At 46.4% G+C, this 24,232-nt stretch overlaps 3 protein-coding genes across 3 annotated transcripts in view; 1 reads left to right on the forward strand and 2 right to left on the reverse strand.

The window, feature by feature from the left end:
• The window catches only part of T265_03778 (hypothetical protein), a gene marked incomplete at both ends in the record, with an annotated part of 13,985 nt that extends 10,878 nt beyond the window's left edge, over positions 1 to 3,107 (reverse strand). The window contains 3 exons of the mRNA XM_009168331.1: positions 764 to 886; positions 1,052 to 1,224; positions 3,039 to 3,107. Of these exons, the coding sequence (XP_009166595.1) occupies positions 764 to 886; positions 1,052 to 1,224; positions 3,039 to 3,107 (365 nt within the window). The remainder of the gene's footprint in view (positions 1 to 763; positions 887 to 1,051; positions 1,225 to 3,038) is intronic.
• The window catches only part of T265_13324 (hypothetical protein), a gene marked incomplete at both ends in the record, with an annotated part of 52,905 nt that overhangs the window by 11,880 nt on the left and 16,793 nt on the right, over positions 1 to 24,232 (forward strand). The window contains 7 exons of the mRNA XM_009168348.1: positions 5,071 to 5,352; positions 5,890 to 6,067; positions 14,244 to 14,295; positions 14,561 to 14,662; positions 17,003 to 17,308; positions 22,159 to 22,269; positions 22,956 to 23,076. Of these exons, the coding sequence (XP_009166612.1) occupies positions 5,071 to 5,352; positions 5,890 to 6,067; positions 14,244 to 14,295; positions 14,561 to 14,662; positions 17,003 to 17,308; positions 22,159 to 22,269; positions 22,956 to 23,076 (1,152 nt within the window). The remainder of the gene's footprint in view (positions 1 to 5,070; positions 5,353 to 5,889; positions 6,068 to 14,243; positions 14,296 to 14,560; positions 14,663 to 17,002; positions 17,309 to 22,158; positions 22,270 to 22,955; positions 23,077 to 24,232) is intronic.
• Positions 10,152 to 16,827, reverse strand: T265_13325 (hypothetical protein; the record flags this gene model as incomplete). The annotated part of the gene is given in 4 exon segments (XM_009168349.1): positions 10,152 to 10,288; positions 11,047 to 11,257; positions 11,266 to 11,488; positions 16,583 to 16,827. Coding segments are annotated over 4 exon segments (816 nt in total).

The following is a 24,232-nucleotide window of genomic DNA, read 5'->3' on the forward strand; positions in this document are numbered from 1 at the left end:
GTGTATTTCATTTATAAGTGGTAAGGACTTTTGTGTTGGCTAGCTGCATTAATTCGATAATTTATCGAATGCTTCGTACCTTTCGGGCATGTTCTCAAGGATCCATCTAACTGGATCCGGTACAAAGTACGTATGGATTGATCTATCCTCGCATCAGACGTTATCCTTCCGAGAAACCTCGAGAAATTCACAAAAACACAGGATGTTTCCGCTAGTATTCCGTCCACAATAAATATTTCATGTGTTCGAACGGATACTGTCAATGGGCCGACATTCTCTCATCATACTTGCTGTCGGTGGACATTAGACTCCGCTGTGATTCACCTAGCTGCGATCGATAGCCTCAGTCTGTCGTCTGACTTGAGCCGGAACACTTCTAAGGTCGGGAAAACTGACGACCGGCATTCTTTGGGACACACCGGTTAATTTTTCAACCACGTTGCCGAATGAATGATTTTGATTCATTTTTAGCCGGACTGGTGTATCATTGGCGAAACATACATTAGATGAGTTTAGTTCCAGTTAACGAGTGAGTTGGTCTGTCAAGGGAAGAGTTTACACTGCGATGGTGCGATCCACACTGTTTTGTGAATCAGAGGCGTGGCACCTACGTGCAGAGGACAAATGAAAGATGGTCAGTGTTTGATCATCGGTGTCTCCGAAGCATTGGTCAGGTGTGGTGGGAACATCGGATTAGTAGTGCTGAAGTACGCCAGATGGTCTTAGAAAGGAGGAACTCTCCCGCGATAGATGAATTACTCACGCTCCATAGTTTGCGCTGGTTTGGTCATATAATCCGCTTGCCAGAAGACCATCTGTCTCACATAGCTCTGTTTCCCTAGCTCTTTGCTGAGTGGAAGTGACCGAGAGGTGGACAGTGTATGATCTGACGACGAAGATAGAAAACACTGACCAGTAAACTTAGTCAGTTGGGCAACTACCGCCCCCCTAGATGGGGACGCCGGGTGGTTAATGACGTTGGCAGAAATGGTCCAATCGTACAGTCAGTCTCGCTCGTGCATCAAAGTCATCACCTTCAATGCGTAGCTACCCAATCTCTGAACAAACTGAACATGCTTTCACCTCCAAGGCTTGGTTGTATGTTCCACTTTCCCGTTTTTCTAGGAATCGAAAGTGTAGCAGCCGGAACCAATGTTTCAGATTCGACGAATCTTGTTTCACCATTTTAGTATACAAGATGCGTATGATCAGAGGTAGATCCCACTCGAGAACATCATTAAACATATCACTGTTGTTTGTGAAGCCATCTATTGGGACACTTTCCTCCCAATACCATTTCTTATTTTTCTTCAGCTGTTCCCGTCGGCATGATTATCCACAGCGCATTGAGTCAGCGGTCGAAGAGGACGGCGTAGCGGAGGATGGAGATCATTCTTGCATCGTTTTGTGTATCCCACACATGTTCACGCATCCTCATTTACCGCCGCCCGATGCTACTTCTGGGGAGTTGGAAGATTCAGGTACTGTCATGCATCCTTCCATTCCACACCATGTTCTCTTTCTGTTTTATTCTGCCCTTATAGTTGCCTTGTGCGTGAAACTTAGAGGTGCACATGGTACTTTAAGACAGACTCTTTGTAGTATTGCAGCGAAGTTGGCCGACTTTCATGTAGATTACTCATTCCGGACGTTCTTCGTTGCCGCAAAAGCAGTGTGAAATGTGCAGAAACTCCCCACGATGTATTGGACTAGTTTGAGTGGAACTTCTCAACTGCATATCTCTACGGCAGTAAACTGTAGAGCCCTTTTTTGGTCCCCTTAATTTCATATCGAAGTTTTAACGAGCGAACAGTTTCCTGGGGTTAAGCTTAAGACAGTCCAGCAGACATTCCCTGTTTATGCCCAGGAGAAGTAACTCGGTATGTAGGGTATAAATAGAGGCTAGGGGTTCCCGACCACTGCCTCCTGAGGAATGAGTCCACTGGCGAAATGGGGAAACGTTGATCATGCCTACTTTACCTATCCCAGGGGTCTATAATGTTTCAGGCATCTGTTAAGCAGCCGCGGCGCTGGAATTTCCAAGCAAGACTCGACCTTCATGTCATGTCGGAGACGGCATTTTTGCCTCGGTTGGCAACTGGTGACGTGATTGGCTACCTTCAGAGATGATGCTGTTCCCACATGATCTACAGAACCCAGCACCTATTGGCGCTAAAGCGCTACTCTTCCCACTCCATGGCATCAACCTTTGGGGGAAAGCAAACATGTCTTTCACTGATTCCGCCAGGAATATGACAGCATTGTCAGGAAGGTAAATTTGGTCACAAATATGCCTTGTTAACGTAGATTGGGATCGCGTAACGCCAGGCCGCTCAGCCGGTCGTCGTAGGTGGTTGTTGTTTTGCGTTTCACACCTCGAAATTCCCGCCCGATGTCGCTGGTTTGTCTAGAAACAAAACGACGGTACACCATAGAACTGAAAAGAAGTTTCGAACTGATAGATTCTAGATTCCTGAGAACGGGCTTATGTGACTGATTACCAGATCTGTACAAACGAAGAGGTACCATCCCAGCAGTATGGGTTGTCCGGCCTAATTTCTCCGCGTTTCGTGCTGTCGGAAGATTCACTGAACCGGTACAGTACTTCAGACTGCTGTATAGAGTAGGATTGTGAAAGTAGTCGTCCCGATAACGTCATATTTACTCTCTTTTTTTGCTTTTTGGTGTACACACGGTCACTGTATTTTCATTGTTATTTCCAACTTGTCAAACTCCGATAAATAAACTTTCCACTAAGGTTCGCTTCTAATTTGTATGACAGAATTGCTCGAATCTAAGGTATCAGCCATTCCATGTTGAACTGTGAAATGACAGTCTGATTCGAGGGCCATTTTTGTTTCTTACGACCTGTATAGAACAATAAACAAACGTGCTTCCGGTTCATCCTTGGTTGTAATTTCACCACCTGGATGAGCTTTCCTGTGGGTGTTCGTGATATTGTTAATGCCTCAGTTCGGTCTGAACCTTCCACGGCTGCGTTCTCGAAAACGCAATGACCAAAGGCGCACAACGTATACAGCGCGTCGTAGACAAAGTGCATGAGGTGGCAACATTCTGGAAATTCCGACGCCTTCGGGATGCGGCATTGAAAACCGGTATTCGCCGGTTGCTGGATCATGATTGGCTGTTGGATTCACACCTTCGGCTAATCATAGTTCGCCTTGTTACTAGGCCGGCAAGTGGCTCAATCTTTTGTCCAATCACGTGCGAGATATGCCTGTTGGCCGCAACAGTGCCTGACGACGAGCGTTAAAGCGGCTTCGGTGCGGGATTCAGTGCAACAGTGTTCTGTGCATACTGTCTGTTATCCACCACAACAGGCGTATTATTAGCACAGGAAATATAGAAGTGTGTTTGTTTCTGTTGTTGGCTTTTCTTCGACGCGCGGTCGGTTTGGTGAAACAGGAATGTGGGTGAAGCGTCTAGCCTAAGAGACCGTGTATAGAAGAGTGTGGGCACAATGACAGTTGCCTGCTCACGAAAACAATTATCTCAATAAGGAACATACACAGCACAACACAATTCGTTATTGAGACAAATGAATCTTCACATCTTACTAAAGAAGCTGAAAGACTTTTTGCTTGTAACGGGCCCAGTGGGCTTATCTAGCTGTTAAACCAGTTCTCAATTCCGTGCTGTACTCAAATTGAGCATCGATTCTGACGGGATGCCTAACGTTCTGCGACTACCCCGAAGGACGGACCCTGCGACCGTGGAGACCATCTTCAAATAACTATGACAGCCCGATGCAGTTGGTCTCCTGTTCTCTCAAGTCGAAGGCGTTCAAGATTTCTTTGCTAGGAGTATTCTCAAATACAAGCTTCTCCGTTCATTACCATATTTACGGAGACCACTTTTTAAACATCCAAAGAATAAAACAACTGATGAGGTCTCGCTACTTTCCGGATCTGGTGAATTTATGGCGAAGTTTTGTGGATTTGATCACCACTATTCGGTGAGAACAAAGCTCACCACCAAGCAACTTTACTCTACCAACAGTACCGTATTGTCTATCAGCCTCATATGTTTACGCGCAACCCGATGAGAGCGTTTGTGAAGTCTTTTCGGCTCGAATATATGTATATAGCAGCAGTGAACCGATACTGATTCGTTCCTTATTCCTGAAAGTATTTGGTGCTTTTGCATTTCTTTGAAAATTCCGCCACCGTACCTTGGTGTAGCACCTCTTTGTGTGAGCTAATGGTCAAAATTTTGCTGTTTACACTCACCTCTAAACCCTTGAAAGCTGAATGACACGGACTTTTTCATAACAGTCCGTTCCAATGGAACGAAGTTTGGGGGGGGGTTGCGGGATGTGTATTGTTCATATTCACATCGCCCGTTTGAACAGTCGTTCTCCTGTCCTGGCGTGGTTATTCTGGTGAATCCGCGCCAAGGGGCGGGGGAAGCACTGGACTCGAGTTTCGCTCTTATTAGAGCCCATCAACAGTGCACATATCCTTGGCTGTACCGGTCTCCGTTCGAACTCTGGACATGCGAGACCCAGTGTTGCCACTACTCTCCACCAGCACACGTTGGACGCATGTGAATGTTCGCGTCTGAGCGGGTGAACGTCTTCACGCTTGAGCGATGTTGTGCCCGACTCATCATCGATACGACGATCCGGTAACCGTCCTGGTTGTGACGATCGATCGGCCCGCCCGTTCAGAGGTGAAAATTCAGATGCGTTCAACATGCGCTGGTGGTAAGGCGCTCGCCTCGCACGTCCGGAGTTCATACCCCGGCACGGTCATTGGATATGCACTGCCGATGAGCTTTATCTAATAAGAGCGAAACTCGAGTCCAGTGGTTCCTTCCCCTTTGGTGTGGATTCACCAGAATAATCATGCCAGGATAGGAGACCGAGTATTCAGACGAGAGTGATGTGAGTATGAACAATACATACCCACCAAACTCTATAACACGCATCAGGAACGAAGTTTGTGAAAATTTAAGATTCAGTCGTACTTTCGCACCCTGGCGTCGGATCATCAGAATGACTGACACACACACACACACCTTCCGCCTCTCTCCGTCTTGATTACTTAGGTACTCTGTCTGCGGATGAGGAATCTGCGCTGTGTGCGGATTACGTGGAATTCTATCACGATGTCCGGGATGAACTGGAGGCTCGATGGGGTCGTGTGGCTGCTCTGCGCACCTGTCGAAATCGGACTGAACATCTACGTGGCACCGTTTACGTGGAATTCGCCTTGGGATCGGGTGCCACCTGGGACGCGGCCGAAGCATGCGCTGGTCGGTGGTTTGCTGGACGTCAGCTTACGTGCATGGTGGTTAGGTTGGGCGGTGGTTGGCGTGAAGCCATATGTGGTCAGTTCAGTTCCTTGTAACTTTTTTCAATACACCTGCAGGTTGCTTACAGGTTATCCGATCTCAAACTAAATACACATTACGCAGTAAACGGGTTTCTTGACTTCTTATAAATTTTTTTTTACAAATAATGAAGTCCCTTGCCTTATCCACCAATGTGCTTCATTCAGTGAACCAACATCAGTACGTTTCAACTCTCAGGCGAATCAACAGAACTACCCACGCCGTAAGGACATTTCAGAAGTCACCAAAATTTCAACGGAACACCCACTCCTGAAAGGAGTAAGGGGGGTTGTCAATATGAACCTCGCAGTGCTTTTTAAACACCCGAAAAATAATGTCATAATAACGTCAATCTTTTTTGTTTAAAACGGCTTTTTTTGATGGAATATTTTCCCTCAGCGCCAGATATTCTTGCTTCTCTGTGGCAGTGCAGTTTGTGTGGTGGCAGTCAACCGCAGACATTCGTTACGCACTGGCCTTCACCGTGGTTCTAAGCCGCCAGACAGTCTTTCTCGTTTTGTACCGTCACCACAGGTCTACACCACCGCCGGCGTTGTCCAAAAGGCGATTCGAAGTGCAACTTCCTGCACGTTTTCCTGAACCCCGGTGAAACGGTCACTGACTTGCACAAGGCGCTGAAGCTTCAGCTTGGTGAGTTGCCACCTGCCGAACGCGGTCGGGAAAACGCAGAACGGCGACGCCGAAACACTCGGTAAGCCCTGTCTTTCGCAGTCATTATACCATACAAATCGTGAATAGTTTTGGTGCCTGAGACGATGTTCGGAACTGCCTTCAATTTGCACTGGTTGGTTAAATTAGCTCTATAGGATACACTGGCGTTTGATTCCTAGCAAGGGGGAGAGAAGATGGACCAAGTGGTTAGAGCGCGGATTTGCTGACCGGAAGGGCCCGTGGTTCGAATCTGACATCTGCCTCTCGACTTCCACTGTCTAGACTTGGGAAACCTGGCAGTATCCCAGCCCTCGTGCAACCTTTGGGTGGCATGGCAGCTAGACACCGAAGGGGTCCTACGGCTGAACGATTATCAATTATACTTATTTTATTATAACTGCTGCCCCGAAAATCTATGCGTACAATATGAAGAGCCGTCAGTTATGGAAGTCGGTCATATCGACTCACTCCGTGACACCTGTTCTGTTGACCATCAATTACGATTTAGTTAGTTCTTCAGTTCCTATCTGTTTCTGCTCGCCTGTCTGACAAATATTGTGGAATGTGGCCGTTAACGCATGCAAGCAACCAGTCCGGGAGTCAGGCAAATGCGGTGTCCGGGTACCTCTGAACAGACTCTGTAGCCCACCAGCCGAAGATAGGGCTTCTCCCATTAGACCCTCCTCACTCGTCTTGTCATTTCAAACGGCACTAAGTTTTCTCCATACGCCTGGTTCATCCACGTTTTTCATCCTCGGTTGTTTTCCGAGATACGTTGCGTTGAATTTTTGAATTTAGCTTCCGTTTTTCATTCTCGTTGCAGTGGATCTCCATTCTCTAGCAGCCGAAGATCTGCCTATCGGTGGAGAAGCCGTTCTCGTTCACCTCGTCGTCGTCACCGCACATCAGATCACCATCGCCGACGTTCTTCCAGATCAAATTCTACCGACCGCTCCTGTAGCCGAAGCTCTAGTCGTTCCAGAAATGACCAGGGACGTCGCTTTCATCGGAGCCGGTCTCCATCGAACCGTTCTCGTTCGAGTGGAAAAGAACACAAGAAACAAAAAAGACGCCGCAAGCTGCATAGCAACCGACGACGTCCATCGCCCTCCACACATGTATCTCCCTCATCCCATTCAAATAGATCCCCTGTGTAATATTTCCTTCTTCCAGTTGGTCTTTATCCAACCATGTAAATAAAGTCTATTCTCTGCATCTTGTTTTACCTATTTATGACTGATCGTATGATGAAAGTAAGCTCACCCCCAAGCAGACGTGCTTAATCTTTTTTTGCCTCAGTTGTGTTCGACAGTTTCTAATTGGATCCTTATGGGGGGCATTTTCCACCGGCTTGAGATAGTTTGGTAGGTAGGATATCATCTCGGTAGGGATGTTTTCCGAACTATAACCCAATTGTCCTATCTGTGCATGTGCGACCTTGCGGTATCTCAGTAGCGACCCTCGGGTTGCCAAAGGATAACCCTGACTATGCACCACAATGTGGTGGATGTGGAACAACATACTGCTCAAAAAAAATCGTTCAGCTGTAACACCCTTCCAGTGCCTACCTAGGGTGCCACGACGACTGGGATACTGCCAGGTTGCCCAAGTTTAGACAGTGGAAGTCGAGAGGCAGAGATGTGGCTCGAACCACGAACCTTCCGGTCAGTAGATTCGCGCTCTAGCCACTTGAGCCATCTGGCCACCACAATACTCGGAATTTTATTCAAACTAGACTGCATCTTCTAACAGGACTTTGTAGGAGCAATGTTTTGTAGCTTGCCGAGTATCCAAATTTTTACATAACACTGAGTGAGAACGGCAATCGTAAGCGTCTGTTTCGGATTATTTTGGCTCTCTGTCTATGTGATGAGAGGTTCGGGATGGAGAAGTAACCAGACCGATGTGCTGATTTGGAACGCACTCATTCCTAGATCGTGTATCGATTACATCTGGTCACGCAGTATTTTGTTGGTCATCCAACTTTCTAACAATACACCAATACAACCTTGTGACTGTTCACGCCGAGTGTGAAAGATGGAATGTTCATGAGCCATGTTCTTCATGTAGCTATCGGTCGGCACAGCATGCTGATGTTGGTTCGATTTGAGTTTTGTACGGTTTATTACCTCCAGTATTCAAAAGAGAGCAAACATGGGTTTACCAGAATAGAGTGAACAAAGGATGATAAAAAATTCGACATGACCAAGGGCAGTTTCACGAGTGGTAATTCTGTCGAATTCGGTCACAAGACCTACTCTGTTAGTTTCAACCATGAATCAGGTGGCCACCAGCTGTTGTTAGAGAAAATCACCGAGACTGCCGGTTTGCTTCTGCAGAACCCGTTCCTGCAGTAAATGAAGACGAGTAAAGCGATCCTGCTCCGTCGGTGTTGAGTCTACGAAAAACTGCAGTCAATGGGTTAGGGTTTACCCCAAATCAATAAATACAGGGTGAGCGAACGTTTGATCTAGAGTGGATGAGGCATCGAGGTTTTTGAAGGCAAATTCACGGTGCTATTTTTGTAGCTGCCGAAAAGGTTATCTCCAAGAGACGGAAATACTGGTATTCATTTTAGTCTCACCTTAGCACTATCTCAGTTTGCAAACCAGTGTTCGACTCTTTTTCATGAAGGAAACTACTCACAATGTTACTGTAAACTCTCCAACAACCCACGACCGGTTTCGCCCTTCCACTTTGGGCTCATCAGGTAGGCGCACTCCCCGAGTTTCCGTCAAACTTACGTTCTACTTGAACCCAAATCGGACTGTTTTCGACAGATACACTCATTTGCAAATCAATTTGGTTTTCACGAGAGACTCAACTGAATCTCTCGTTTATGATATTCTTCACCTGAATGTACTGCACAAAGGCCGCCTCAAGAAGGGCGAAACCAGTCGTGGGCTGTCGAAGAGTTTTCAGCAACCTTGCGAGTAGTTTCCTTCATGAAAATATACTGCGATATCTCGAATATCGTGCCAACTGAATCATGAGGCGCCCTGTGTGCAGCACATTCAGTTGTAGAATATCATAGTCGAGAGATTCAGTTGAGTCTCTCTTGAAAACCAAGTTGATTTGCAAATGAGTGTATCTCTCGAAAAGAGTGTTCAACTCTGTATTTCTCGAAAAGTGCTCATCTCCTTTAGGTTCCACTACTGTTCACGTAGGATATATGGTTGATAAAGAATGGGAGACTGCGGCTAACCAGTGATACTTACTTTTTTGAAACCGTCGACAGATTTTCGGAGAGCTTTCAGTAGACATTTAAGCGACGTAATGCTATGGAATAATTACTGGAGCTCATATGGGTAACTCCAACAGTAATGCTCATGGGCCAGTTGGAAGACGTGAATCTAACATTTGTTTGTAGCTATGCGTACCTGACGCAAAGGCGTTTTGTGTTTCGTCAACTTTCATGATTAAATCGATAACCCCACAGACCAGATCCTGACCATATTGGAAATACGTGCTATCCTGGCAAGACTGGTGTAGGTTACCGACCCTGTGGTCGACAAATCGGGCCGATGCCCTGCAAGTCGCGTTGGAGTTGTTCGGTGCAACATGATTGATTCGGGCAAGTTTCATGCTGATGATCCACCTAGACCGTTGGATTTTTATCAAACAGACGCCTCCCTGTTGTGCGCAGACGATTCCGTGGTATTTTTTTCCTACTGCTCCATCGTTCTTCTAATTAAGGGCGCCTTTTCTTCTCTCTCTCTTCAGGTATGCGGACACTGTTTTGTACGATAAATTCAAGTTTCTCTGGGATTGTATAGTCTGTTCCCAAATTCACATGAGTGTTTCATGGAATTGATCTCATCAGTCTCGTTTAAGCTGTGCGCCGAGGAAGTCAAAATACTTTTATTGTTTGATCATCGGTGTCTTCGATGCATTGCCCGAGTCTGGTACGAACGCCGGATAAGCAATGCTGAAGTACGTTGAACGGCATTCGGAAGAGATAACTCACCCTCGATTGATGAGATGGCCAAGTGATTAGAGCGAGAATTTACTGAACGGAAGGTCTGTGGTTCGAATCCGACCTCCGCCACTCGACTTCCCCTGTCTAGGCTTGGGCAACCTGGCAGTATCCCAGCCCTCGGTGCAACCTTTGGGTGGCATGGTAGCTAGGCACCGAAAGGGTGCCACAGCTGAACGCTTTCTTTTCTGAAAACCAAGTTGATTTGCAAATGAGTGTATCTCTCGAAAAGAGTGTTCAACTCTGTATTTCTCGAAAAGTGCTCATCTCCTTTAGGTTCCACTACTGTTCACGTAGGATATATGGTTGATAAAGAATGGGAGACTGCGGCTAACCAGTGATACTTACTTTTTTGAAACCGTCGATAGATTTTCGGAGAGCTTTCAGTAGACATTTAAGCGACGTAATGCTATGGAATAATTACTGGAGCTCATATGGGTAACTCCAACGGTAATGCTCATGGGCCAGTTGGAAGACGTGAATCTAACATTTGTTTGTAGCTATGCGTACCTGACGCAAAGGCGTTTTGTGTTTCGTCAACTTTCATGATTAAATCGATAACCCCACAGACCAGATCCTGACCATATTGGAAATACGTGCTATCCTGGCAAGACTGGTGTAGGTTACCGACCCTGTGGTCGACAAATCGGGCCGATGCCCTGCAAGTCGCGTTGGAGTTGTTCGGTGCAACATGATTGATTCGGGCAAGTTTCATGCTGATGATCCACCTAGACCGTTGGATTTTTATCAAACAGACGCCTCCCTGTTGTGCGTAGACGATTCCGTGGTATTTTTTTCCTACTGCTCCATCGTTCTTCTAATTAAGGGCGCCTTTTCTTCTCTCTCTCTTCAGGTATGCGGACACTGTTTTGTACGATAAATTCAAGTTTCTCTGGGATTGTATAGTCTGTTCCCAAATTCGTATGAGTCTTTCATGGAATTGATCTCATCAGTCTCGTTTAAGCTGTGCGCCGAGGAAGTCAAAATACTTTTATTGTTTGATCATCGGTGTCTTCGATGCATTGCCCGAGTCTGGTACGAACGCCGGATAAGCAATGCTGAAGTACGTTGAACGGCATTCGGAAGAGATAACTCACCCTCGATTGATGAGATGGCCAAGTGATTAGAGCGAGAATTTACTGAACGGAAGGTCTGTGGTTCGAATCCGACCTCCGCCACTCGACTTCCCCTGTCTAGGCTTGGGCAACCTGGCAGTATCCCAGCCCTCGGTGCAACCTTTGGGTGGCATGGTAGCTAGGCACCGAAAGGGTGCCACAGCTGAACGCTTTCTTTTCTTTCTTTCCGATGAGTTGATCACACTGCATAGTTTGCACTGGCCTGGCCACGTGCTGCGTATGCCAGTCGACCGACTTTCTCGAAGGGTTCTTTTCGCACAACCACGTAAAGTGTGGAAGAGAGCCAAAGGCGGTCAAAGAATGACAAGGTAGTGAATTGTGAAAGTCATTACGAGCAAACTCAGCTGCGCTGGATGGGGACCCCATGACAGACCACATCAATGGTTGGAGACTTTGTCAGACAGGCCAGTCACACCCTCAATGGCGCGTGCAAGCTATTGCTTTCAATGCATAGCTCCCTTCCCAATTCTCCCTCTTAACAGTCCCCTGACAGTGCTGTACTTAGACACCAGTTCATCAACGGCTACCTACCCTACCTCTCCAAATCATCGGTGAACGAAATCGTGACAGCTATAATCACTGTATGACAAGTATCCGGTTCTTACAACTGACAAAATGAAAATGAAATGAGTCTTGTTTTGGCGCGGTGTTAACTGAATAGACTTACTGCGTCAGCACAGGAAGAGGTCTGTTCCATTGCGAGTTATGTGGACACAGTTTCTACAATTCCCGCTTAACCTTGCATGCTATCAGGCATTGGTCTATCCGATGCAGCAACGGGAGTACTACCGGCCATAAGCAAAAAGCGGTATGTTGCACGTATCAGGCCTTTCCCTATTGGGTGGATCATGCATTATGTCGTTGATAATGATACTGCACAGGAAGGCTTCTCTGCAGGCGGTTTTTGTGTGTGTTGGAGTTCCCGTGGATGGAACCAACAGTGCTGATTTATCACAAAGTCTGTCTTGACAATTAAAGAAACACTTCATCTACCGAATCCGGTTCAAACCGAAGGCAGATTTCATCGCACCGATCAGACATGGAATGTTATTCACCGATGATCAAAACAGTCAGGATTGTTTTTGTTTCGTAGACATAACAATGGTAATCAAGGCTACGTGGTGTCGTATATGATGGTGTAATGTCCAACTGTTAGACTAAGTGCTGCTAAATACCAACTGCCAGAGAAACAACCAAGACTAAACTACGAGGGAACTGGGTGTAAGAACAAGCGCCAAAGCCTGACACATGATGTGAGCAAAACAACAAAGTAATCAGTAGTAGCGCGCACTGGACAAGGTCGCCTGCTGACGGCAGACAGACGTCAACAAAGAGGAGTGCGCTTAACCGACTGCTACACTAGGTCACAGAGCATTTTACCGGTTTTTGTAACGCGTATCTGTACTGTCATTCCGGGATCTCTCTCAGTGCAACTGTCATCGAGCGTGGGCAGACACCTGGTCAGTTGGTCGCATGAATGTGCCCTGGGTTCGTTGTACGTGTGAGGTGGATCAGCACACCATCTTTAGGTGCACTGTTTGTCCCAACTCTTCCGTTGTCCTCACTTGACTTGACGATATGGCGTGCTGACTGCATCCTCCTATTCGCCTTGCAATCAGGAGTGTCGAGTTAAGTGCACTTGAGGGAGACATGCTCACCGCCGCTGAAGCTTGTCCATCAAGACTTTGGGTTTCATTGCGTATAAATGAGCAATGTATAATGAGAACTAAATGACGCCGCGTGCAATGCTTAAATGCGTCCGCCACGCTTCAGTTTTTCGGGAACCGAAACTGTAACAGATGGGGCCAACTTACCATCGTACATGGCTTATGGCTGATAAGCCAACTAGATTGAACTGCACGTGCGGCCCAGTGTGTGCCACACGTGACCTTCGTCACCCTTCTGTACACGAGGGCCTACCGAGTTCGTTTGGTTTGATTGTTCTATCCGAGAAGGGACGCGAGGACAACACTGATTCACCGCTTCTGCTACCCACTGCCGATGTCACTTCGACTGGTGTCCAACTCAGGGGACCTTTTAGGTACGGCATTTTACCACTACTTTGACGAAGGAAGTAGTCAAAGTAAGTTTAAGTTACCACAGTAGTCCTACCCGAGAACAGCCTTTGCGAGCAACAGTCAATATGGGTGTATTTGTAAGACGCAAATTCTTTGTCAAGCTCAACTTTGAACACTGGTCTGTACAGCAAGAGATGTATGGGAAGGGGGAACGTGAGTGTTTGGCCTTTCGCGGAGAGGCCTCGTCCCTCTTTCAAGTAGTCACATTGGGCCTTGGCTCATGGGAAACTGCACGATCACAACCTCTCCTTCAAAGAGTTTCCATTTGGGCGTTGTAATTTAATCATATATTGAACATTATTGGTCTTGAATACGGGCTGTTACAGTACACCAACCAGAACCGTTGAGACTTCGTTCCTTATTTGTATTTCCATTCTTTTCAGCCAAATTTAATGGAAGATGTCCCAAATTGCACTAGCAACGCGCGTACAGAACCAAAAACCAAGCATCTGGTAGGTATGCAAATCGCGTTCTTGTGTTGGAAGACATATGTTTCTCTAATCTTTATTTTATGGGGTATACAAGGTGTCTGTTCATCTTAGGAATTCCCGATTACGGTGTACATCTCAATATAACTATGCTTATCAGGATAAAATATACTATAGGAGATTCAGGCACCAGTCCCAGGTCAAACTTATCACCTGTCTCGGGGAATTCTACCTTCAAATCTTTGATCTATTCCGGTTCACCACCGCGCTTCCACTTAAAGCGAGGAAATTTTGGCTTTTTGTTGTGCGTTCCGCGTTCAATCCGATGACTCCTAACCTGGTTGTGGTGCTTGCTCTATAAACGGGGGACGCGAATGTTCGTAGTGAACTGATGAGACCCACATTCGAATCAGAGAGGTGATCGTGACATCAGATCCCGAATAGCACGAGGCATTGTTGTCACTTACGAATGCTTTAACCGCATTCTTCTGGCTACGAACGGGCTCCATTGGTAACTGACAGAAGTTCCTTATTTTATTTTCTGCGGACATTCTGTGGTTTTCGTGTATGCAACATCGTCTTTCTTTTCTTCCCCCAGGGTAACGATCAATAAACTGTTGCAGAATTACCAAGTAGTCAACTTGGGACAAGTGAGTGGCTACCATCAGTTATCTTTTTGTCTTGCAACAATAAGTAATAAAGGCACGTGGATGGTTTTGAGGTTGAGTGTGGTACATCAGATTAACGAGGAGTCATAGTGGTGACCTTTTGGCCGGACGTATTGTATCACTGCAGAAGCTAGGCAGCCAGCTTCATTTAGGCTCATTTTTAATCTTCATTTTGCTGACTTCCACAACCATGTAGTTCTAATTGTACGCACGGTGTTTGAGGTGTTGTTCCCTTGCTGTTTGACAGGGTTTTCCAGAATGTCTTCCACCTGCGCACTTGTTGGCTAATCTCAGCGCTCTGGCTTCGCCCAGTGTCAACCCTTTGTTGCATCAGTACACTCGCTCAATGGTAAGTTGTATATTTTTGGCAGGTTTCGTTAGAACCGTTGTTTCATATGAACTTAGCGTCTACTGGATCATAGACTAGCATTTGTCCACTTCTAGGGTTGCCTCGCCACTGGCTGGCGTTTAGCTCGCTGCTGAAGGGTGTAGGGGAGGTCCAGAACATTGGCTGTTTAAACTTTGACAGGAAATTATGCTACTGTTTTCTGCCCCAGTAGTATATAAGTTAGTAATTTTTGGTTTTCATAGCCTTAGTGTTCCGGGCGCCGTTTCAACACCGAAAACTAGGGCACCTCCCCTAACAGGCGTCTTCAACTGTACTCATCTATGGGTGGCATTATGAATCGTTTGGCAATACTATCCACTGCGATGAAAACATGCTGTCAAGCACTCCGCTTTTTTTTCGCAATACGTACATGCATGATCTGTGTGTGAATTCCTGCGGAATTTTCATACCTGGAACATCCCTAGTATGCATTGACCTTTATTTGTATTTTAAAATCGTGGTGGAACGAAATTAATTCAAAAAATCCTCGAAGCCTCGCTACATAGTGGTGGTGTCATCGCGGGTGACATTTCAGCTGTAAGATTATCGCAGTCAGCTACCATCATCAATGTTAGTTGTTGCTCTGGTGGTGGTAGTCGTTGGTTTGTTCGCTGAGCTGAGCAATTTGATTGCAAACGTCTCATCACCAATGATGCCACCTCGATTGGTGATGAAACGTTTGCAATCAAATTGCCCAGCTCAGCGAACAAGCCAACGGCCATCTACGCTACCTGAGCTAACCGACATTTTCTTCTGTAGAAAAGTTGTTGCTGTCTTTTTATCAGTTAACCTCTGTAGGTATTCCAACTATGTAGCTCATAGTCGAGCCAGGCTGCCCCATTATCAGCTGGTTCTACATAGGTGACGAAGCTTTGGATACGTACAAGCCACTGATGTGCATAACTTACTCCTGTGACGTAAATCAGAGACACGGGATCTGATGTCAAAAACCTCGTTAGAAACGCTGTTGACGTGGCTATCAAGAGTAAATTTCGGCCTCCTAGGAACATCCTGGAACTAGCTGCTAGACAACTCGGAAATATGAAGACAACTGGAAAGCATCTTTTCTATTTTATTTTTAGGGTTTCCGAATGAGACGCCGTGATTGGCTTTGGTCTGTGTAATTCCTCTTCCGAGGGTCTCCTTGCGCACAAACGTGAACTAGTCGATTGGTTCATTCCGTATGACCACATTGTTTTCCGGTGAGAGACGCGTTGGACAAAAATGGGTTAGGTCCAAGTGTGGTTGTTTTAATTCAGAAATGAACTCACCTTCAGAAGCATTTTCCCGACTGTTATCCATAAAACATTTTGGGTAGACTGGCACCGAGTCCGTACCCCGTTCACTTCTATTCTTTTCTTCAAGATGAGGCTCCCAAATAATTCTTGGTTGTACGACAGCCAAGCATTTTTGTTGAGCACTGATGTTATGCTGTCGATGGTGATGATGGTCTTGGCAAAGTGCGAGTCATCTTCAACTTTTTGAATGCAGATTTTGGTCGATTCGAGGTTTGTGAAAGCCGTTAGGGGTGTGTCTGCTTACTTGCACCGAAAAGTCATTCGTGGCTTAAAAAACAACGCTGTCGGAAGCGGCTTGCCGCGTCGATTCTCTCAGCCGAACGCTAGCGTAGCTCCCCAACCGTCATTGTTGTATGCTAATGGTAGTTCCACGGCTTACCAACATTAAGAAATTAGCAACGCAATATTGTCGTACGTCATGGTTGTGACGTACCAGCAAGAAAATATGGCACAGTTACCAGTTGATCGATGTCTTCTTTTGCGATAAGGTTCCATCTCGGTTAACTCTTTGGTTGATTGCTCCCACAGGTAAATTGAATCTTTTCGAGAAATACGCTCATTTGCAAATCAATTTGGTTTTCACGACAATATCATAGACGAGAGATCCACTCTCGTGGAAACCAGATTGATTTGCAAATTAGTGTATTTCTCGAAAACAGTCCAATTTGGGTTCAAGTAGAACATAAGGTTGACGGAAACTCGGAGACTGCGCCTATCTGATGAGCCCCAAGAAGGGCGAGACCGGTCGTGGGCTGTCGAAGAGTTTTCAGCAACGAGTAGAGTAGTTTCCCTCATGAAAATAAATCGAACCTTTTTTGTTAGCTGCATCTTTAGGAAGCACCATCACTCCAGGTTCCTTTTGACTTATTTTAATGCCACCTGTGCGTGAGTTTTACAAGGTCAACCTAACACAGGGTCATTCCCGAGTATCTGACTTTGTCCTGCTCGTTTGTCCCTTAACTCGATGTCTCAAGCGCAACACCTTGCTTCTTTTCTCTCATAGGGTCATCCTCGGTTGGTGACAGTGCTCAGCAAATTGTACACACCATTTCTCCGGTGCGATCCGCATCGGTATGCGACCGCAGACGCAGCCCTCCAACGGGATTCTTTTGCGCCCACACGCGAGATTGACCCGATGAATGAAATAATTGTATCGGTTGGAGCTTACGGATCTCTGTACGCAGCCATTTCCTGCCTGATTAACCCCGGTGACGAAGTGATTATCATGGACCCAAGTTTTGATTGCTACACTCCGATGACTGTCGGTGCCGGAGGTATTCCGGTTCATGTTGCGTTGAGGCCAACACCGGTGAGTGGACGTTCGGGAAGCTCTGAATTACCCATGATGTGTGTCAGGGTTTCTAGTCACCTTAGCTGGAAATTGCGGATAAGTCGAGGTGGAAGCTATTGACAATCGAACCTCGACCGAGTTTTCGAGTGCCTTTGTATGAGCCCGGGGATTCCATTCCTCCTACTCACTCATCATCATCGACAGCATGACATCAGTGTTGAACACCGATGCTTGACTGCCGTAACCTACTCACTAGAATGTGCACTACAATTATTCCACAAAAGAGTACCACACAATATGGATAAGTATACTCAGCTGATACAGAGTGACTCAATTCGATCAATTCCAGTTTGTTGGCTTGATCCTCCCCTCGTTCTTCTTAGCCCTTCCAACGAGTTCTTGATAACCGACGTTGTGATACTCCCTGATGTGTTTCTACGTTTCCCTAAAGTATGATATCGAGCGTGTGTCCACCATGGAACACGTGATCTCTAGGTCACGATGGACTTTTACCTATCCATATGCTTCCTTGTGTGAATTAGTCCCACTGACACGGATCATGGCAAATTAGATGGAATTATTACTCCAAAGCAGGTGTAGCGTTCTTGACTTCTGGCGTTTGACCGTTTAGGAGAAGTGCGATACTGAGCAACTGTAGTAACGGTATCTTCCTCAGCTAAGTTCTCGGTCTGAGCCTCCCAAGCTAGCGTTCACGTCAAAGCAACCACCAAACGTGTACAAGGTCTATTAATGCCCAAAGCGAAGTCAAAAACAGTTGTACGGCGCTTCATCTATGTAGGCGGTTATAATATAACCTGGAAGTTCTGACGCGTTCTGGATGCACCATTGGCAACCCGCATTTAGCCAATACCGGGTCATGATTGGCTGTTGGGTCCAGATTCTCGGCCAATCAGACCTCGTCTTGATGCCGGACCGGCAAGCGTCTCGAATTCTTGGCCAGTCTCGTGCGGGCTAGACTTATCGGCCGTAGCCACGCCTGAAGACGTGCGGTATAGCGGGATCCGTGTGGATTCCTGTCTAACAGAAACAGCTGCCGGTTAAGCTTCTTAATTCAATAGTCCTCAGATCTTTTGAAAATTTCGATGTTATCCTCCTCGCTTGGCTGCAATTTGCGTTTACTTGTGCGTTCTTTTGATGGATCATACAACCCACTTTCAGGCGAACAATCGCAGAAGTCAGATTTCTCCTAATGTGCAAATGATATGCTTTTCATAGTGAAGGATTCTGAGGTATTTCATGACTTATCTACTTTGTAAAATTCCGAAAATTCCCATTTATAATAGGAACACAGATGGGTTGACGAACATGTTTTCGGTAAGGTCTTTTCAAGTCATACAATTGCAAAGGTTAAGAGAGCGGTTTTAACACATTTGAATGAGTATGGTGTAAATGGACAGGGGATCGAGTGAGATGACATTGGCTACCTATCAAAGAACCACTAGTTCAGGTCGCCAATAGGATGACTTGAGCTAGTCAGCTCGGGGGGTGTTGTAGTTGTGTGTTCAGCACACGATGCATGTGTGGGGGGAGGTGAGTTGGACCATGGTAAGTACAACACACGAACAAAGCGTTTTTGCCGACAAAGGATCGGGTCGCGATGTCGTATGGCGATAGCTTCAGCCACTGCAATTGTGCGCTGCTGTACTGATCTGGGTTGGTTAGCCGGCGCCTTGTAAACAACGCGGAAACTTTGGCTGGGTATCACGTTGTGTGCAGTGTCGGCTAAATGTTGTACTACGGAACTGGTTATCGTCCTCCTGGTTCCAGAAGCTAGCCAGGGTGGATTGTGTTCCTTCATTCTTTGGCTGAGTTGCCTAGTCGTGCGTCCGATGTATTCCGCTGCACAGCAGCAAGAGAATGAGTAAACTAACATATTTTGGGCGTGGACCGGCACTCTATCCTTGAGATTAAAGGGGCACAAACGATTGCTGGTGAACCAGGTTCGGAGTTTTGCGGCCGGGAAAACTTTGTTCAGACTGGTGGAAAGTCTTCTGTTCAGTAGATCGGCCGGTATATCTCCCTTAAACGGGAGGTTAATGTAAACTGGTTTCCTTCCAGCTGTGGCTGTGATGGTGTTTGCTTCTTCCCTGTTCAAATGTTTTGTAATAAATTTGTCGGGGAATCCATTGTCTCTCAGGACGTTGGTGAGAGTTTGGAATTCTTGTTCCAGTGCATCCTCAGAGCATATTTTCTTCGCTCTGTTAGTTAGGCTGCGGATCAGGTTCCGTTTCTGCTTTAGTGGCACGAAGCTGCTAAAGTTGATGTATTGACCTGACCAAGTAGGTTTCCGGTACACCGATCGTTTCAGTGTACCATCGTGACGTCGTTCAAGGCCAACATCTAGGAAGTGGAAAAAGTTGTCTGTTTCTCCCTCCGAGGTGAATTGAATGGCAGTGTGGGCCTTGTTGAACTCTTGTTGGAGTGACTCCAATTCGTCTTTGTTGTTAACAACGGCGAAGACGTCGTCAACATATCGGCAGTAGTGTTGCATATTCTCAATGTTAGCCTTTAAGGGACCATTTTCAAGTTTACTCATGAAAATGTCGGCTAGCATTGGGCCCAGTGGTGAGCCCATGGCAACGCCGTCAATTTGACGGTAGAGCATGCCATTGAACAGTAGTTGCACATTCAATGTGCATCGCAGGAGGAGTTCACGCAGCTCGTTGACTGGAATAGGTAGCTGAAAATTATTTGCTTCTATGTAGTTACATAGGTGGTTAATCGTTTCAGTTAAGGGGACGTTAGTGAACAGTGAAGTCACGTCCAATGAACACATGAACGAATCTTTCAGTTCTAGGTCCTTTATTGAGTCCACGAATTGAAATGTATCTCGCAAGCTGTATTGACACATTTGTCGCCGTATTGGTTCAAGCATTTTGACGAGCCATTGTGCGATTTGGTGATAGGGCGAGTTTTGCATGTCTAGGATTGGCCTCAGCGGGCAGTTGGGTCTATGGATTTTCGGCAAGCCGTATAGACGAGGCGTTGTTGACCCTGTGGGTTTGACTTTTTCGTAGGTTGTCTTAGAGATGAAACCGTTTGCTTTAAGGCGTTCAGACATGTCACCAGTTGTTGCTCTATTACGAAAGTTTTATCTTTGTCGTTGGCTGTTTGGCTGAACTTGGTTGTGTCATCCAGAATGTCCGTCATTTTTCGTATATAGTCAGTTTTGTTCATCACGACTATTCCGTTACCTTTGTCGGGGCGACTGATGACGAGGTCATCGCAAGCACGTAGCTCCTTCAATGAATCCTTGTGTTTCTTTGTTATCAGGTATTGAGATTTGACTCTATAACAGGTGTATTGATAACAACAATTTACTAAGTCCGACGTGAAATGTTCTAGGTTGGTAGGACTAATTGGAGATAGTTGTCGGAGTTGATCATGGAGACTTTCAAATTGTGTCTCGATAACAACATCGATAACGACATCTCGACCCGATCCTTTGTCGGCAAAAACGCTGTGTTCGTGTATTGTACTTACCATGGTCCAACTCACCTCCCCCCACACATGCACCGTGTGCTGAACACACCACTACACCCTCCGAGCTGACTAGCTCAAGTCATCCTATTGGCGACCTGAGCTAGTGGTTCTTTGATAGGTAGCCAATGTCATCTCACTCGATCCCCTGTCCATTTACACCATACTCATTCAAATATGTTAAATACTTTGTAAAAGTTGTCTGCGAGCAAACCATGCTGGCTTCAGTAAACTCAGACCAAAACAGTAGCCAGTGACATTTGTGAGAAGGAACCGAATTGCGTCTACTCATTTGGTGCTATCATTTACTCATAACTCACCCTCGATAGATGAACTGATCACACTGCATAGGTTGCGCTGGCTTGGCCACGTGCTGCGCATGCCAGTCGACCGACGTCCTCGAAGGGCTCTTTTCATACAACCACGTGAAGGGTGGAAGAGAGCCAAAGGCTGCCAAACATTGCCTTGGCAGCGAAGTATAAAAGCCATTACCTGGCCAGCAAACTCAGCTGCGCTGGTAATTGCCGTCTTCCTGGATGGGGACCCCGGGGCGGGCCACATCACTGGCTAAGGACATTGTCAGACATGGCCCAGTCGCGCCCTCAATGGCGCTCGTGCATCAAAGCTATTGCCTTTAATGCATAGCTCCTTTTCCAACCCCCCTCCCACTTGACAACTCACTGACAATACTGGATTTATGCACCAATTTATCATCTCCCGCCTGTAATGCGCAGCTACCTACCCCCCTCAAATCATCGGTGAACGAAACTGCGGCAGTTAGAACCACTGTGCGACGATTACGTGGTTATTACAGCTGACAATGATGATGATGATGATGATGATGATGATGATGATGATGATGATCATTTACTCATCTTCTCCTCAAAGCACGACTATTGCAGTTTCTGGATCGCGGTACATTCGCACAGGCCCTCGGGTACGCTGCGACAGAGTGCAGTATCGCCCTAGAAGTTCGTCTGATTACGGCAATTCCGTCATGAGTTCGAAAATAGCACGAACGGAATTAGCCTCATTAGACATGTTCTATAGAAGGACGGTAACTTAACAATTACGAATGTTACGCAGTGCGGCGTGATCGTTACACAGAGGAAGTCGTTACATCACGGGTCGTTGATTATAGGGATTGTCATACAGCCCACGGGTTCACTGTCGTGTCTGCCATCCACTGTTGTCCAAAATGTATCGAGCTTTAGATCACCGGTGTCATAACTACCCCACTTTCACATAAGATTGTTCCGCACTGCCTTAGGATGTTGATTTCGCCATAAGCCTCCCATGTGAGAGTTTCGGTGTTCAGTTCGGTTACCTCTTGACTTATTTCCTCTCGTTTTCCCTTCGGATCAAAGGATGCCCGTACCAGTAATGATTGGAAGCTGGATCTGAAGGAATTGGAATCGAAAATCACCAAGAAAACAAAGATGATCATTCTGAATACCCCTCACAATCCCTTGGGTAAGGTAGGTCTGATTTCGTGTCTTTCTCTTTTTCAGTGCAGGTCACTGGTTCGTAAATTGTTTTTTTTACACGAATTAAAAGTGTATCTAAGTTCGTCGTTCAGCTTTAGCACCCTCTCGGTGCCATGCCACCCAAAGGTTGCACGAGGGCTGGGATACTGCCAGGTTACCCAAGCCTAGACAGGGGAAGGCGAGAGGCAGAGGTCGGGTTCGAACCAAGAACCTTCCGGTCAGTAAATCCTCGCTCTAACCACTTGGGCCGTCTCGCCCAAATGATTCGCTTTGAAAGTGGCCTAAGGGCTAACTTACTTGGTTCGTAGTCCTTTGTGAATACCTGATCTTTGTAGTCAGTGGTAGACATAAATTAGTGGTGATCTTTCATGTCCTTAGACTTACTGTTTCTGTGTGATGTACTTTGGCGAATAGGTCTTTATGAACCACGAATCATCCGTCCCATGCGGCAATTGGTGTGTATTGCTTAGTATGTGTGTTACTAATGCCCCTAATTTAGTGGTTCACTTGACTCAACTCGATGCACAAGGAAGAACTTGATGTGCTACACCTCAGCCTACAGCAATTAGACAGAAAGAAACCACCTTGTCGGATGCTTTCTCATGTTCTCCCGCTGACCCTTGCCGATAATACCGACCCGTCCGTCTTCCCCTCTCTTCATTCCTCTCACGATACAGGTGTTCACTGAAGAAGAACTCGAGATGATTGCGGACCTGTGCATCCGACACGATTTGGTATGCGTATCTGACGAAGTATACGAGTGGCTTGTTTTCCCGCCGAATAAACACATCAAAATAGGTAAGCATTTCACATTTAACAGAGGGTTACAACACTGGGTAGCTGTGACCGCATATGAAACGTTTGCCGTCTCCTCTTTTGATTGCCAATGATCCCAAGGATAGCAAATTCGTGCTTTACTGTCCTGTCCGATGCTGTTGGAGAGTGAGTATCATCAAACAGAAGAATCGGCAATTAGGGGTAAAAAGTCCGAAGCCTCCTTGAAGGTCATTTTCCCGAAACTTATTGTAGTAGAAGTAGCTCACCATAACTTAGCGCACACGTTACGATCATGTGATTTTAACAGGTACTCGACAAAAGTCGTTTAGCGGTAGCACCCATTCGGTGTCTAGCTGCCGTGCCAACGGAAGGAGGCACGAGGGCTGGCATATTGCCAGGTTTTCCGAGTTTAGACAGAAGCAGTCGAGATACCGAGGTTTAAAGAAAGGATCAGATTGCAGTGTCAGTCACTAAAATCGCTCCATGAGAAAGGAACCCTTGCGAATCGCAGAGACAATGCTTTTACGTGGAGCTTCTGATACAAGTGGTCGGTAGTCGTAATAGAATTGCCGTTACTTTGGCTCTTAAGGGTGTATTTTATTGGACGGCTTTGGAATAGTTTGGTAACACACCATACTGGACAACCCGGTGGTGGTTATTGTCGATCAGTTGGGTGGCAATCGCACTGATCATGTAGTTTGGTTTATCACAAAGGTTGCAATATGGAATGTGCCCAGAAAGCTTCATCGATGGGCGCCGCGTCGTACACCCCACATAGTCTGCGGAACATGTGCAAACAAAGTAATAAATGAGTCGTGACTGGACACTGTAGCCTTCAAGTTAACGTTGAACATTTGCCAACTCCTGAATGCTTAGTCGTCGCGTGACCAGAGACCATCACCTATCTGAGGGAGTCGAATGTGGTCGTTGGCTTGTTCGCTGAGCTGTGCAATTTGGTTGCAAACGTTTCATCACCAATCGAGGTGACGTCATCAGTGCGTAGTTGTGCGTGGCGGTTGGTTAGTGGTTGTGCGTTCAGTAGTGTTACGTGTGTGTTGATATACGTGCTGGTAGCCGGAGATGACCTTTGACCGCGATTAGTTATTCGGTCGGGCGGTTCCATTGGTTGTCCTTTTATCCCGTGTCCTCATTCGCCGATGCCCACGTGACCTTTGAA

Source organism: Opisthorchis viverrini, assembly GCF_000715545.1.
Source record: "Opisthorchis viverrini unplaced genomic scaffold opera_v5_60, whole genome shotgun sequence".
NCBI classification, from domain to species: Eukaryota; Metazoa; Platyhelminthes; class Trematoda; order Opisthorchiida; family Opisthorchiidae; genus Opisthorchis; species Opisthorchis viverrini.